Source organism: Crotalus tigris, unplaced genomic scaffold (genome assembly GCF_016545835.1).
Source record: "Crotalus tigris isolate CLP2741 ecotype Arizona unplaced genomic scaffold, ASM1654583v1 scf7180000024384.25900115:4084858, whole genome shotgun sequence".
Taxonomy (NCBI): domain Eukaryota; kingdom Metazoa; phylum Chordata; class Lepidosauria; order Squamata; family Viperidae; genus Crotalus; species Crotalus tigris.
The window spans coordinates 1543660-1558011 of NW_024100554.1; the positions used below are offsets into that span (position 1 = coordinate 1543660).

General features: G+C 38.1%; 2 protein-coding genes across 5 annotated transcripts in view; one reads left to right on the forward strand and one right to left on the reverse strand.

The window, feature by feature from the left end:
• VPS13B (vacuolar protein sorting 13 homolog B) overlaps positions 1-7761 on the forward strand; it is a 317155-nt gene extending 309394 nt beyond the window's left edge. For 3 of the 4 annotated variants that reach the window (XM_039328885.1, XM_039328881.1, XM_039328884.1), the window contains exons 59-62: positions 1354-1530; positions 4177-4279; positions 4859-5108; positions 5221-7761. In XM_039328885.1, coding sequence (XP_039184819.1) covers positions 1354-1530; positions 4177-4279; positions 4859-5108; positions 5221-5469 — 779 coding nt within the window. In that variant the 3' untranslated portion in view covers positions 5470-7761. The remainder of the gene's footprint in view (positions 1-1353; positions 1531-4176; positions 4280-4858; positions 5109-5220) is intronic. The other variant, XM_039328880.1, reaches the window with a different exon arrangement.
• Positions 7762-10595: 2834 nt separating this feature from the next.
• On the reverse strand, positions 10596-14068 carry LOC120301509 (cytochrome c oxidase subunit 6C). Its single transcript, XM_039328904.1, has 4 exons — positions 13913-14068; positions 12765-12892; positions 11394-11529; positions 10596-10699 (listed from the first exon to the last, which is right to left on the reverse strand). The coding sequence occupies exons 2-3, from the start codon at positions 12876-12878 to the stop codon at positions 11413-11415; spliced, it is 231 nt and encodes a 76-aa protein (XP_039184838.1). The 5' UTR covers positions 12879-12892; positions 13913-14068; the 3' UTR covers positions 10596-10699; positions 11394-11412.
• Positions 14069-14352: the final 284 nt, after the last annotated feature.

Below are 14352 nucleotides of genomic sequence, written 5' to 3' on the forward strand. Positions count from 1 at the left end.
ATACCTGTTTACATTTAGGAAGATTTAAACTGCTGTTCTCTGTTGATATGGAAAACTGGAGGGGTCATTAAGGCACTTGTAAAGTTTGACCTGTACACATTAAAATAAAATATGATTGTGTTGACAAAAACAGTAACAAAAGTCTCCAGGCCTAATTCTACTAAACTTAGTAATATATTAGAGATTGCATTGGTTTATGAGCATTTTTATAATATAAGGGCATGTTAAAATGATATAGTGGACATAGGAAAGGCTTAACGGTTTGTGAGATTTACTTTAAATAGTGGTCTAAAATCTCGCTATGTTAGCATAAATTAGGTTTATCAAGATATAAAATAGAAAAGAAAATGAAAATAGAGTAAAAATGAGGGAGAAAAAAGGGAAGGAGGGGAAAGGGTAGGAAAAAAGAGGGGCAAAAAAAGAAACAACATTGACTGCTGACTCTTTTTAGCGCAGTAGAATAAGGTAAATAACATTGCAGCCTCACCTTTTTACTTTTCCATGCTAATGTGTACTAGCCATTTCTATAGCAACAAACCTATCTTGTCAGCAAAATCCAAAGTCAATGTTTCATTTTTTCCCCCCTCTCAAGCACAAAATCTAGGAGCAAAATATATATAATATATTTGATTTTGCCATTCAACAACTTCATTTAGAAAAATTGTGGAAGTTTAAAAGACGCCTATGAAACCAAATTTTAATATTTATCTACTAGTTCCCAATATAGTACCCATGTATAACAAAATAACAGATCTACATAGATACATCTTAGGCTCCATATCCTATGCCACACTTAATTTTGTTTTAGATTTTTTTTAAAAAAATTAAAGAAGTAAATGTGAAGTCAGCATGTTGCAAAGCTTAATATTTATTTACAATGATGTTTTGAATTCTGTGGCAATCTCATCAAATATTATAGAAACTACAGCTCAGGGATTTCTGTGGAAGTATGTTCACTTACCCAGAAAGAAGACAAAAATAAAGGTTGATATGGGATATTCAGAACCATTAGAATGGTTCTTGGGGAACAATTTCCTGAATTTGCTTTCTGGGAAACTGTTTTGTAACTGGGTACATCCATCACTGCAATAATTTGGGTGAGGGTCCATAACATGCTCTCAGGAATCCAGATCTGTGAAGCAGCTCAAAACGCTGGGCTCTCTTAAGTGAAATAGATGTGACTAGCAAAAATTTTCTTACACTGAATTAAAGGGACCCAATGTCAGTCCCTTATTGCTGTGTTAGACAAAATGGCATAATATTCAAATGAAATGAAGCAAAAGTGTTCAGAAATCAATATTTCATCTTGCTCTGAGATTATATCGTTCCATAATACTTGAAAACTCGTTCCAGGTGCAATTGCTGGAATAGTAGATCAGCCAATGCAGAATTTCCAGAAAACATCAGAAGCCCAGGCTTCAGCCGGACACAAAGCCAAGGGCGTGATCTCTGGTGTGGGGAAAGGAATCATGGGAGTTTTTGCTAAGCCTATTGGAGGAGCAGCTGAGTTAGTCTCACAGACTGGCTACGGTAGGTTTGAGCAAATGTATGACTTCAGCGTGTTGCAAATTCATTGGTAGTTTTCATGTATTATTTTAATTGTAGCATGTATTACTAAAATGTTATTTAAAATATAAATTTCCCTCCTACCATCACATTCTTTTACTGAGATTACGCTATTTTCCTATTTCAGATACTTAGTCCTCATTACCCAGTTTTTTAAATTTATATATAAAATACATTGCAAAACTAGCAAATTTAGGTGGAGAATTTTATCTCAGATTAAATCATCTTAAAATATAAAGAGCAAATTTAAGTCATAAATTCCTAATTAGTTGTGTTACCTACCTCAGTGAGGAAATTCTACAAAGCCCAGATGATCTCACACAGTTTGTTATGGACTAAGGAAAACTAAGTGCCCATTTAAACCAAGATCACACTTTTGTCTTGCTAACCATAATACAAATCGGTTGCCAGCTGTTATTTCTGCTTCCAGACTTACTGCTTTAAAAAATAAGATGCTTTCTGAATTTTCCTACCAGGTCATTTGATACCACTGCATATAAAGTATGCTCACTTTCTCTGAGCCAGGCCCAGATGTGTCAATATTCCATTAATGATATATTAGATTGTCTCCAAGAATTGCAAACACTGTAGATGTTATTGCTATAATGTGATTACTCATATAGCATCTTCCTCCTTGAGATGAATCACTAACCACTTACGCTGGCCAGCTTTTTTATTTCCATTGACTAAACCTTTAGGCATTATTTTGCACCCAACCACTCTGTTCTGCTGCTCCATGCTTCTAAAAACATCTTGGAGATCCTATTAGGACAAATGGTAAAATTAGAGGCCTATGTTTCAAGCAGACCCCTTGAAGAAATGGGGATATGTGTCATTCAAAGATTAGTCTCACATGTTTTTCTGCATCTTCTTCATCAGCATTAAAAAGCTTTAAAAGAAGCCAAAAGAAGCCAGTTACAACTCTTTGTCTTCATCATATGCTCGCTAATACACATCCAAGAATTTCCTAATTCTCTGGAGACGTTTTGGAGGAACAACATATGAAACTGTTGTGTGTGGCTGTTTTCTCACATAATTGTTTATCCAGTATGTGTATCGGATGTTATTGAGAAATTGGAAGTTTATTGTACATAAAACTTCGATTCTAGGAAAACTAGAGAAAGAAAAAAGTTGGAAGTTTGTGTAAGAAATGTTCCATGTTACATAGATTTTAGATTTTTTTAAAAAGTTGGCAACTGAGAAGTAACCCAAAATAATGGAAAGATGCACTTTACTGCAAACAGTGGCTTGAAACTAGAGAGCAACTTTAGCAGAGCCAACTGTTTGCAGAACTCAGAAGACAGCTTTTATTGTTGTTGTTGTTCTTTGAATAACAATCTCTCCAAAAAAATGTCAAGTTCTTTTGCAACTCTCTTTTTTCCTCCATTTGAAAAGGGGTTTGCAATGCAACATTGCCCTGAGTGCATAGAATTAATGATAGAGTGTTCTAGAGTCTGACAGCTGTATTTCTATATTTTGTGTCTATTGGCTGGGAGAACTGAGTCTTTTCCATAATAAATGGAAGTGCATGGAGCAGTATCTTTCTTGTGACTAATGGGCAAATGGGCTTATGCCTTATGGGGGAAACAAGACCACACAGAAGTAATCACATGTTCTACTTTTCCATCTGCCAATGTCTGTCTCATTTGCAATAATGCTGAAAAATCTCAATCAGCTAATTATTACAACTGGAATGTATCTTTTGAGCATTACTAGGAGTTAGTGTATGTTCAATATTAAAGTTAATTCTTTCTGAACAACACCAGTGCATTATTTATTTGGTATTTGCACTATAAATTTTACCCTGATGCAGAAATGTTTGATGCATTAGTGCTTAGCTCTCTCCCTATCCAGAAATTCTGTTATCCTCTAAGATGCACCCCAGTTTTAATCCCAGTTATAAAACATTTATCTTTTAAGTAAATCATCCAGTTATTGACACTCTGTCATTTCTCAGCATAAGGCTCATGCACTTTACATATTAAAAATGTACCAGCCATCAGAAAGCAACCTGCTAAGTCACCCCTTTGTTCTCTTCTGATCAGGGCAAACAGGAAGAGAAGTAGCTCTACAGATCTCTGCTGTAATACAAGATACTTCTCAAAATTCAGATGCCCCAAGAGAATTCATAACATTTGGTTTTCATATTTAACAGTAATTAAGTAATTTATGTTGAAATGCAATATCTAGGGCAAATTTACCTGCTGATGTTTGCTAATTGTGAGATACTCATGAAAGAATGTGAATATTAAGCAAGAAAGTTAACTGTGGTCTTGAACTGATATGCCTACATTCTTAACTAACTTGTGCAATCCCTTTCTAAATCTATGGCTCACAAGAACATTCAATTTTCCCTAATTGCCAGTTTGTGACTGATGATCCATCTTTGTTTATTTCTAGCTAATGCTAAAATCCATTATGGTTAAGTGCATGATTATTGTGTTCTAATATTGAATGAATTATCTCCACTAGAATGTCCAAAGATGTGACATCACTTTGGATCTGCACAATTTTATGGACTGTTTAAGAACATGACATCATTGCAACATGTTTCTATTTTCCCACCCTGTAAAAACAAAACCCAAAACAGCCTCACTTTTATCACCACAGGTATTTTGCATGGGGCTGGACTTTCCCAGCATCCTAAACAGCGCTGTCCTTCAAGTGATCAACATGCTGAACAGGCTCCAAACAGCCACGTCAAATATGTCTGGTAAATTATCTGGATACTGACTCATTTCTATACCCCAAGTGTTGATTAATAGATCTGGCTCCTGCTCAAGCTAACGGAGCAAAAGGCTGACTTACAGCAGAATATTTAGGAATGCTAAACATAAAGTTCAGCAGAGGCCCTCTCTGAAAACCAGCTGTCCTTTGAGCTTTGGAAATCTGATGCGAGCCTGTCTTTGTTTATGAAAGATATTACTTAGTTGCCTTTGCCCAAATGTTGGACATCTCCAGAAATAACTGCTACAGTAGTTTATTCTCAGTTTGGTTCCAATTTCCAGTTCCAGTTCCTTAGAGTGGATTCAGGGCTGGAATGAGAAATGAATTGGACAAAGGAGATGTGATTGTGACCATCAATTAGGTCAGCTTGGCTGCAGAAGATGGAGGTTTGAGAGTATTACAAAATAAACAAGACCTCTTTGGGATTTAAAATCATAGCAAGTTTTGCAAAACTCTTGTTTCTGTGTAATGCTACTGCTTCTTTAGAAAAAAAAAGCAGCAACTTTACTGAGAAATTTTGACTATCAGGTGAATGCATGTTCATCTTGAACCTTTTTTTTAATAGGAAAATGCTTCAATCACTGGGGAGACCAGAGGTCTTCATGGCCCTGGATGTGATAATTGTGAGTGGATCAGGCCAAGAACACGAAGGATGCTTACTCCTTACCTCAGAAGTGCTGTTTGTGGTTAGCATTGATGAAGATACACAGCAACAGGCATTCCCAGTGACAGAGATTGAATGCCTGCTAGATGGTGAACAAAGCAATTTGTTGAAGGTGCAGCTCAAACAGCAGAGAGTGTCTTGTGATCTGGAGGTAAAGCTCCAGACTTATTTTATTTGTAGTCTTTAAAAACAATCATGATTTTTTAAAAATTTTATTAGCAATACACTGCCCATTTCAATAAATCTGTGTTCTCTGATTTCAGGCAGATGGAAACAGAGAGAGGTTGTCCGAACAACAGTACAACAGACTTGTTGACTACATTACAAAAGCATCCTACCACTTGGTTACTGTCCCTGTGTCTGTACAAAACACAGCACCTCTCATAGCTGCCGAACCGGTTCCAGCAACATTAAAGACTTATCAATACCTGGTTAATCCCATTTTTGCTCATGTATTCATCAGCAAGTTTACTATGGTAAAAAATAAAGCTTTGAGTAGAGGATTTAACTGAAAACACTCTGCTGAAATGTTTCCAGATTTAAAGTACTATCTATGCAGTTGCCTAAGAAGAACTTTACTTTTCACACCACATGAAAACAGATGAGTTTAAACTTAAGTGCGCTGGGATATTGAACTAGCACATTAAAAAGAAGATCTATTTTGCACTCAGTACATTAGAGATGAATTCTGTAGTCTCCTTTATGAGACAGAATTACGTAGATATATATATATAGAGAGAGAGAGCTGTCAGTAAACAGAAATTGGCAACCTTGTAAGATGACAGTGAAAATATTTATTTTCTTTTTAATAGGAAGACTAATATGTAAAGATTGACAGAATGCACAGAATGAACATTATAATATTCTTGTCTTTTTCTTCATTTTCTAAAGAGGTGCCAGTTACTATAAGCAAATTTAGAACTTAGCTTTAAAAACTTGCTCAGGGCTGAAATTTGTACTGTAACTGGCCCAACCTATAGCAAAATAAGTTTTTCTATTCAGTTTGGAAGTACTTAGGTGTGCTAAGGGAATTGTGATACCTAGGGTTCCGGACCCATTCTGTTAATTTTCATTGACTGAGATTTTGCAGGATTTCAGTCCTTAATATAAATTAGTGCCTTTGTTTAGTCTGAAGAACAAGTTGGTGACAATACTAATTTATGAGATTTCTTGTTTACCATAAAAGATAGCAATGTTTTCCGAAGATTGTTGAATGTATATGCTATTACAATTCTTTAACAATGTATAATTATGCAAGAGTTCTTATGGACTATTAATGTGGGACCAGTAATTTTGCATTATCTAAAGCTTTACAATTTTTGTTTAGCCATGAATACCAAAAATGAGAAGGTAATTTAAATGATCAACTGACCCATGATGCATTACTCAAAGTAGGATCCATTGAGTTACATCCAAGTAACATAACAATTGCCACCTTGGTCTTATTAACAGTTTCATTTTGATCAACTTATTACACTAGAGCACCACAGCAAATACAATTTCGGTTCCCATAATTCCAAGTCATACAGTTGTAGTTGCAGCAATTTTAGGTAGGTGCCATTATAGGGACAGCTCATCTAAATACATGACTGACTGGAAGCCTATATAGCCATGTTTAAGAAGTATACATAACTTGAAACTCTTGTTTGTCTCATAGTTTTCTATAAAATAAGAGATTCAGTGTATCACTGAAAATGCTATTTAATATTATGAGATGTAGTTTCCTCTAAAACAGGGGTGTAAAACTGGCAGCCCGCAGGCCAGATGCATCACATGCTGGCCAGCCCACATCGTCTCCACAAAGGCAAAAAAATGATGCGATCGAGTTTGACACCCATGCTCTAAAAGCATCTGAGTTTTTAACTGTGCAAATTAATAGCCAGTGTATATTCTCATATAGCCCCATTGCCACCATTGTCTGAAGTTAAACCCATATATCCACTGGAAAGGGCTCAGTAAACCGTAAAACTAGTTCCTGGTTTCATTATTGCTGTAGTATTCAGCAATTACATTTGCACTGGAAGGTTAAATGGGAGATTCTTAAGAAAAATATATACTTGTAACATAGAACTCTGTACTAAATCATCACCCAGGAAAAAAAGTAAAATTCATGGATATGGGTCCAAACCATTTTAGACCATACAGCTGTGTTACTGGTTCAGTTATCAGATTTCTCATTTCTTGTGCAGATCTAATTTTTCAGAGAGCTCTAGTATATTAATAGTGGATGTTTTTAGATGTATCTTTTCTATAGAGTTTTCAACATCTGTTTTCAACTTTGAACTGTAGAAGAATCACCAGCATAAAACAGCTATTAGATTTAAATGTAGACTGAAGTGGGATCAGCAGGCTTTAGTTTCAAAAAGTGTGTTTGCTATGGGCTCTTAACTATTTTTATTTAACATTTTTGGTCCTAAACATTTCTTTTCCTCCCCACTCTAACCTCCTGCTCCGCTTTTCAAGGCAAAAACTCAACATTAATCTGTCCAAGGCCAATCTGCACTACAAAACTATGCTGAAGTTAGGTACTGAATTTAAACTATGCTTTAGCCAATTTTCACTAATGTTTCCAGTACATTTCTAGGCACAGAGATTTTGAAAGCTCTTTTGATTTTGTCACATCTTATGTATTCCATTTTTAAAATATTCAGCCTTTGAAAACTAGGTTTATCCTAAGTACAAACTAGGTAGAGCCTTTGTTAAATGTTTATGTGACTAGTAGTCATTGTTTATTTACACTGCTTTAAACTATTGTATTTTATAATTGAATCTTTCATGAGAAATAAAGAGTTATATTGCCACTTTGTCTGTTGACAGTACTGTTATAGCAATTTGATTCAAAAGAAATGCATTTATAAAATGCCAAAATAATAAACTAGCACAAACAGGACAGGTTATAGCCAGAGTGAACCAAACAAATTTGTTTAAAGCTCTTCTAAATTATAGCAGTAATTGCTTTACAAATCCAATTAAACTGCTGACCTAGCTACAGTTCTGACAATAGCTATTGGTTCCACTGTACGAAGTTGCTTTTTAAAATCTCCCTGAGATGTATCTTCCCTGTAAGCTCTGAACACCACCTATACTGCAACTGACTTTTAAGAGTCTAATTAGTTGCATGGCTAATCATAATATTTATTTATATAACTTAAATATCACTTTCCTGCCCAGCACACATTTTGGGCAGCTAACAATTTTATTTTATTTTTAGAAAAACCTGTTATTTTACAATCTGAAAATGTTAACAATCGCAATCAAGGCAGAAAACACTTGACTAAAGAAAAATATCTTTTGTTCACCAAAGCAGAAAGAAAAAGCCGAGTGGCTTGCCCGAAAGTATGACTTGAGAGCAACACAGAAAAATGTCCTCCTTGTCCTGCAAGAGACCTCAAAAAACAAGGTCATCTTTAAAGACCATTCCCATAGTTCATAGCAGTTCATAGCAAGCTATGCAGTCCCTTGGATATTTACCATCATGAGATGGTGAATCCTAGAATCTCTATGGCATCCGTACTGTGGATTAGGAAATCTGAGACGCAAATTGTGCTTCTATCACAGGGGGTGTCAAACTCAATTTCATTGAGGGATGCATCAGCATTGTGGTTGCCCTTGGGGGGGCCGGGTGGGAGCGGCCTATTGGGTGGGCATGGAGTGGGTGTGGCCTACTGGGTGGGCATGGCCAGCTCTACATCGTTCGCGTCAAGGGTGCCTGTGGGGGCCTGGGCAGAAGTGGGACAGATCTGAGGGTCTCTGGCAGAAGGGGGTGGGACTGGGGCAAGCGCCAAGGCATGGTCCATTTCTTCATTCCTCACAAAGGGTGACACCTCCCCAGCATGCACCCAGGGGGCGGGGCCGACACAGCAAGGGCTGGTTCCTCGCTGTTTCTAGACGGCCTTGTGGAGCTAAGACTGAATGCGTTTCAGCATAGATGACCACCACAAAATTGTACATTGGCTCCCAGCCGGCCTGGGCCAGGGCCAAGGCAGCGGGGGCCATTCCCTGTTTCCAGGATGGCTTCACGGGTCACATGAAACCACTTCGCGGGCCACATCTGGCCCCCGGGCCTGGTGTTTGACATGTCTGTTCTATCATAAACATATTGCATTGTTGGGTAACTCAACTATCAGTATAGTCACACTAGATTTAATATATATGTAATTATATTTAACTATAAAGAATTATTCTAAAGATTGCAGTGTATAAATATGAAGACTGAAAGCATTAAATAATTAGGTTCTATACTAATTTTGCACACTATATGTTTACCTCCATAAATGATCCTTAGAGGGCCTTGCTGCTCAGGGAGAGACGACTTGGGCCAGAGTTCCCACTCAATCACACTTTTACATAAGGACTAGACAACCCGTGAGTCACTCGTTCATCATTTGGCTATTTCCTTATCAGACTCCTCAATGTCTTCAACAATAACAGAGCTTCTAATGTACTTGAAAAGTTCTTAAAAATTCATTGAGTATTCAGAGATGTACCTGCCTTAAAGTAGCCATGTTCAACTCAGGAAATAAGTTATTTGTCATAAAATGCTTGATAATTTTATCTCAGAAAGCAACAATTCTGGGCTAGATGGGCCAATGTCCGACAGAATTATCTGGATGCATTATCAACATAGATTTTTTTATCACAAGTTCATTTGTTTGCTAGTTTTTTCTTTCCCTCTTATGGTCAGATTAACACCAGAATCTCTTAAAAAGACAGCATATTGATAAGAGCAACCCAAAGTTTTAGCAGATTGAGGAGTAACAGCAGGCAACTACTGAAAAATTAAAGACTTGGTGAAAAAAATCCAGCAATATCTAATAAGAACAGATTTTGGATCGGGAAGCAAGCAACCAGTTCAACAAAATCCTTTTACTAATTACTTGTATAGTAATAATATACATATATTACTTATCAAAATGTTCAAGAAGGGTGCAATATGCCAATAATTCCAACAATAAACCTGTAGTGTCCCTAAATTTCTGAATGGCCATGGTAGAATTACTGCTAACTTAGATAAGCTAGTAGTCTGCTGTAGCATAACTCTTGGAGCATAAAGCAGCCATTTGCATCTGCCCGCCCACAGCTATGCAGCACGTTTCCATAACATGTTACAAAGTGAACTCTTGTGAATAACAACAATTCTTAAAACATTTATGTTATCACAAAAGGAAAATAATCCTGTTTTTGTGTTCTGTCTGCAAGGTACTCAACTAATAAATGTTCTGAGAAAAAAAATATAATGGTAAATGTAAAATGTGGGTGCTACACACTTGACCTTCACATGGACACTGAAAACAACCCTTTTTGCCCACTTCTCTGCGAAGCAGAAGCTACAAAAGGAGAGAAAAAAATTGCTTCCAACTGCCAGCACTGCCACTTAACTGCTACTGAAAGGAAACTAAAAGATCCCAATATCCAATTTTTTCCTGTTTTCCCTTAGATTTGACACACCCTCTCCTCTCAGTGTTTTATTTTAGAAAGAAAACTTAAAGATTTCTACTATTTCAGCCTAGCACATTGTCCGAGGAGCAGGAAGTTGGACTAGAAGACCTCTGAGGTCCCTTCCAATTCTGATGATGATGGAACACTGCAGTACTTTGTGAGCTTTGATTGCTACTAACTGAAAGAAGCCCAGACACACTCTTGAGACAGTTTTCATTTAATTAGCACAATGTAGCAGGACCAGCACTGAAGGTGATCGTTATTGATCACAATATTCGATTATTTTGTCTCCAAAAGGAAGTTCTGAAAAAGAAAAAAAAAAGTTATTAAGAATCTAGAATCTATTTTCCCATTTTGAAAATATGCAAAATATCATTTTATCTAAGTTACTTAAAAATATTGGTTTTTATGAAGCTCAAAGGCTTATAACCCTAAAATTTGTTCATATGATGAAATGCCACTGTAAACATAATTAGCCAGCTTGTGCTTTAATAGTAAAGCTTCTAACAGCATGATTTGAAAACTGCTAAAAATTAGCAGCAATCAAACTGGCTACATTTTTCCAAAAAAGCACATGAACATTAGAATTTTAAAAAGTACATCATCATCAATGGACAAAGAATCAGAGAAGTGACTTCAGTTAAAACAAATAAATCTACTTATCTGATTTTACTTTGCTTTAGCTGAATTACAAACCTTTATTTTGTATTTCAATATGCACTAGTAACAGGTCTGTGCCATTTCTTTGCTAACAATGTGAAAGTGATTTAATCCACCCAACCCACAAATCAATTCAGTGGTCTCCCACTGCTTTCTCCCAGAAAGTGTTTTGACTTCCTGGGTCAGGACAGAGAGAGAATGCGTGGCCCAAGATCAACCAGGTGGCTTCTAGTTAGGGAGAACTGGAACCTGTGTCTCACTCAATGTCAGCACTTTAATTGCTATGCTATACTATTTAATCTAACTTAAAAGAAACATAAGCTGAACAATTGCTTACTTATGATTATTAGATGTCATTAGGGCTGCACACTTTGAAACACTCCTGCTTTTTTCTTGTCCTCAAAGTCTTTCTTGAAGTCAAATGTTTTGTAGAAATCTCTGTATTGATTTTGCTTTGCTTGAATGAAAAAATACTAAAGAGAAAAAAGTTACCATTACAAGGCTTTAAAACAAGCAACTCGATTAAATACTGAACAAAAACATTTTTTTTAAATGAGAGCAATATCTATGAAAACAGTGCACTCATGGGCAGCTTAAATTGTTTACAAAACATTGAGAAAACAGTGATGCAATTGATGAAAAAGGTGTACACCATTAAGACTACAATTCTGTACCTATTTACCTGGGACTTGCTTAATGACCCTAATTGGGACTGGAATTCTCCTTGCTAAACGAAGCAGCCATTAAACAAAATACATGACACCGCTTAGAAACTGAAGTCTTGTATAGGTAGTCCTCGACTTACAAGACCATTTGTAGTTATGGTCTCAGAAATGGTGCTATATAACTCACAAAGCACTTCCAGCTGGCATAAAATATCACACACACCCCACCTCCTACAGTCACTTGAATGCATTTTGGGCACTTGAAAACCTGTTCACACAATCAGTTGTCAAATGCTCTACGATCATGTTATTGCCATTTACAATCTCCTCTGCCGGTTTTCCCAGAAAGTCAAAACAGAAAGCCAGCAGGGAAGGTTACAAGCTGCTGCCACCTGTCAAAAAGACTCCCTCTCATCTCTGGGGACTGATTGAAAGAGCTGCTGGCTGAAGGTAACTGACATTCTTCTTCAGACAGCAGAACCAAAGCTTAAATCATGAAGATCTAAGTTCTATTTCTGTACCCTGCAGAAGGGTCATGGCAAAGACCTGATTGCAGAGCCCTGAGACACACCAAGTTTTATGCCCACTTTGTTTTCAAACTGGCAGCCAAGGAGATAGTGGTGGCAAGCCCAGCACTGATACCACCACCACCACCACCCCGACCAGAGGAAGAAAATGACAATGGTCACCCTGGAAGCAGCAGCAAGAGTAGATGGCAGCAAAGTGCAGAAGCCAAAAGGGCAGAGATGGTAATATAGTGGGGGGAGTTGAAGCAGACCCTGGGATTTTAAGTCTGGCCAGGTTGCTAAGCACTCAAATTTTGAACATGTGACATGAGAGCACTGCAACAGTCACAGCTTCAAGTATTGACTATAACTACCGTTTGTTCAGCACCATCATAACTGCAAACAGAAGCTGACCAAACAGTCATTAAACAAGGGCTATTTGTAATTTTGCAGGACTTTGCCCAAATATATAGGAATTACACTTAAGAATGAAAAAAAATCTGGTTTATATTGAGTTTTAATACAAGAAATCCTAACCTCCAGGGAAAAAAAGCTTCCTGTTATTAAAGTAACTCCTATCAGAAAATTCCTTCTTGCAAGTCTTCCCAGGAGATCTCTCATTCGTGGTTTGGGCAACAAATTAGAAGACATATTGAAGCTTTCTCCTAAAACAGAAAGGGAAATTAAGGCTTTGCTATTATGATCACAATATTAACAAGAACAAGAATTGCAACCACAAAGTGTTCTCTATAACAGAAAAAGCATTTTTATAGATCCAATTTCTTTGGAAATTGTTTTATTTGTTAGAGATACATAATATGCGGTATAGCCTAGGGCTCTATAAAGGTTTTGAAAGAGATTTTCAGTAATAGGGCAAAATTCATAAAGCGCCACTTTTCAAATTAAAGCAATCAAGCTGCAAGGTTCCAGAAGGTGTAAGCAGCTGTTACTATATGCACAGGTGCAGCAGAAACAGATGGAAGCCGTTTCTGCAGCAGAAACGCAACTCTATGCATAAAGTGGCTGCTTTAACAATAAGACAATTAGTAGATACAAAGCATTGCCTCCTAAAGCTTTGCAGACTCCTAATATGGATGCACAACGTATCTTTTCTTTCCACATCTGCAGATGAAATTTCAATCTTACACTTTGGGAGCTGGTGTTAATTGCCAGCGTGACATGTACAGAGTTAACCTGCTGACATGTTTATTCCGCTAGTCATCCAAAATGCAGCAATCCGTTCAGCAAATATGGTCCCTCCCCACTTCCTGCATTACAATCCTGGCGACAGCCATAGCTTCCTTAATCGTGGTTTAGAAATAATCTATAATTTGCAGGATTCGCATGGGCCAGTACGCCGTAATTAACCAACCGCAATGGAGAGAAGAAAGTAAGTCGTAAGCCAAAAACCATCTTATCCTTTTGGTCTCATTGCTCCCAGTTCCCACCCAGAGCGATTCTGCTGCATCTGGCGAGGACCCCAAAATAGACGGACGCCCCAACTAATTTCCCCCGCCCGCCGCCAGGGCCCCACCAGCCCATCAACTGCATGCACCGCCACAGCCAGAGCGCAAAGGGTGTCCCTAGACTCTTCTTTGTGGACCGTCCCAGTGTCGAACTAAACCCAGCGTCCCCCAAAGGGCAGGAAGCAGAGAACCGCGCAGGAGGCCGCCGCGGACACTCACGCCCGACACCAAGCAGGAGGAAGTGCCTTCCCTGACCCCTACGGACTCAAGGCCGTCCTTACGCCTTCACTTTCAGAAGCACGGCTCCCGCCGGCGCATGCGCGTCCCGGTAACTACGGTAAGCACTCAGCCCAAACTCGCATCGCGGGAGCTGCTTCTCGGAGAGCGGTGGAGGCAGAATCATCTCAGAAGTGGGTGGGCTTTTGCCAGGCGTGGGGCGGGGCTAAGAGTTGACACAGCGCTGCGGCGCGACGTGATTCGGGTTTAAATATGACGTAATTCAAAGAGCGGGTAGCCCAGTCCAAGGGGCCGAACTGCTTTCCCGAACCTGGCGCCCGCGATTCGACTGTAAGCGGGAAATATAAGGTGGTGCTGCAAGCAACTACTTTTATTCGGTTTAGAGCAGGGATAGTCAACCTTGGCTCTTTTATGACTCGTGG

Coding starts and splice junctions, on each gene's coding strand:
- LOC120301509 (XM_039328904.1), bottom strand. CDS start 12,878: ATGTCTTCTAATTTGTTGCCCAAACCACGAATGAGAGATCTCCTGGGA. Junction 11,530..12,764: donor GAAGCTTTTTTTCCCTGGAG/GTTAGGATTTCT, acceptor TTTTCTCTTTAG/TATTTTTTCATTCAAGCAAA.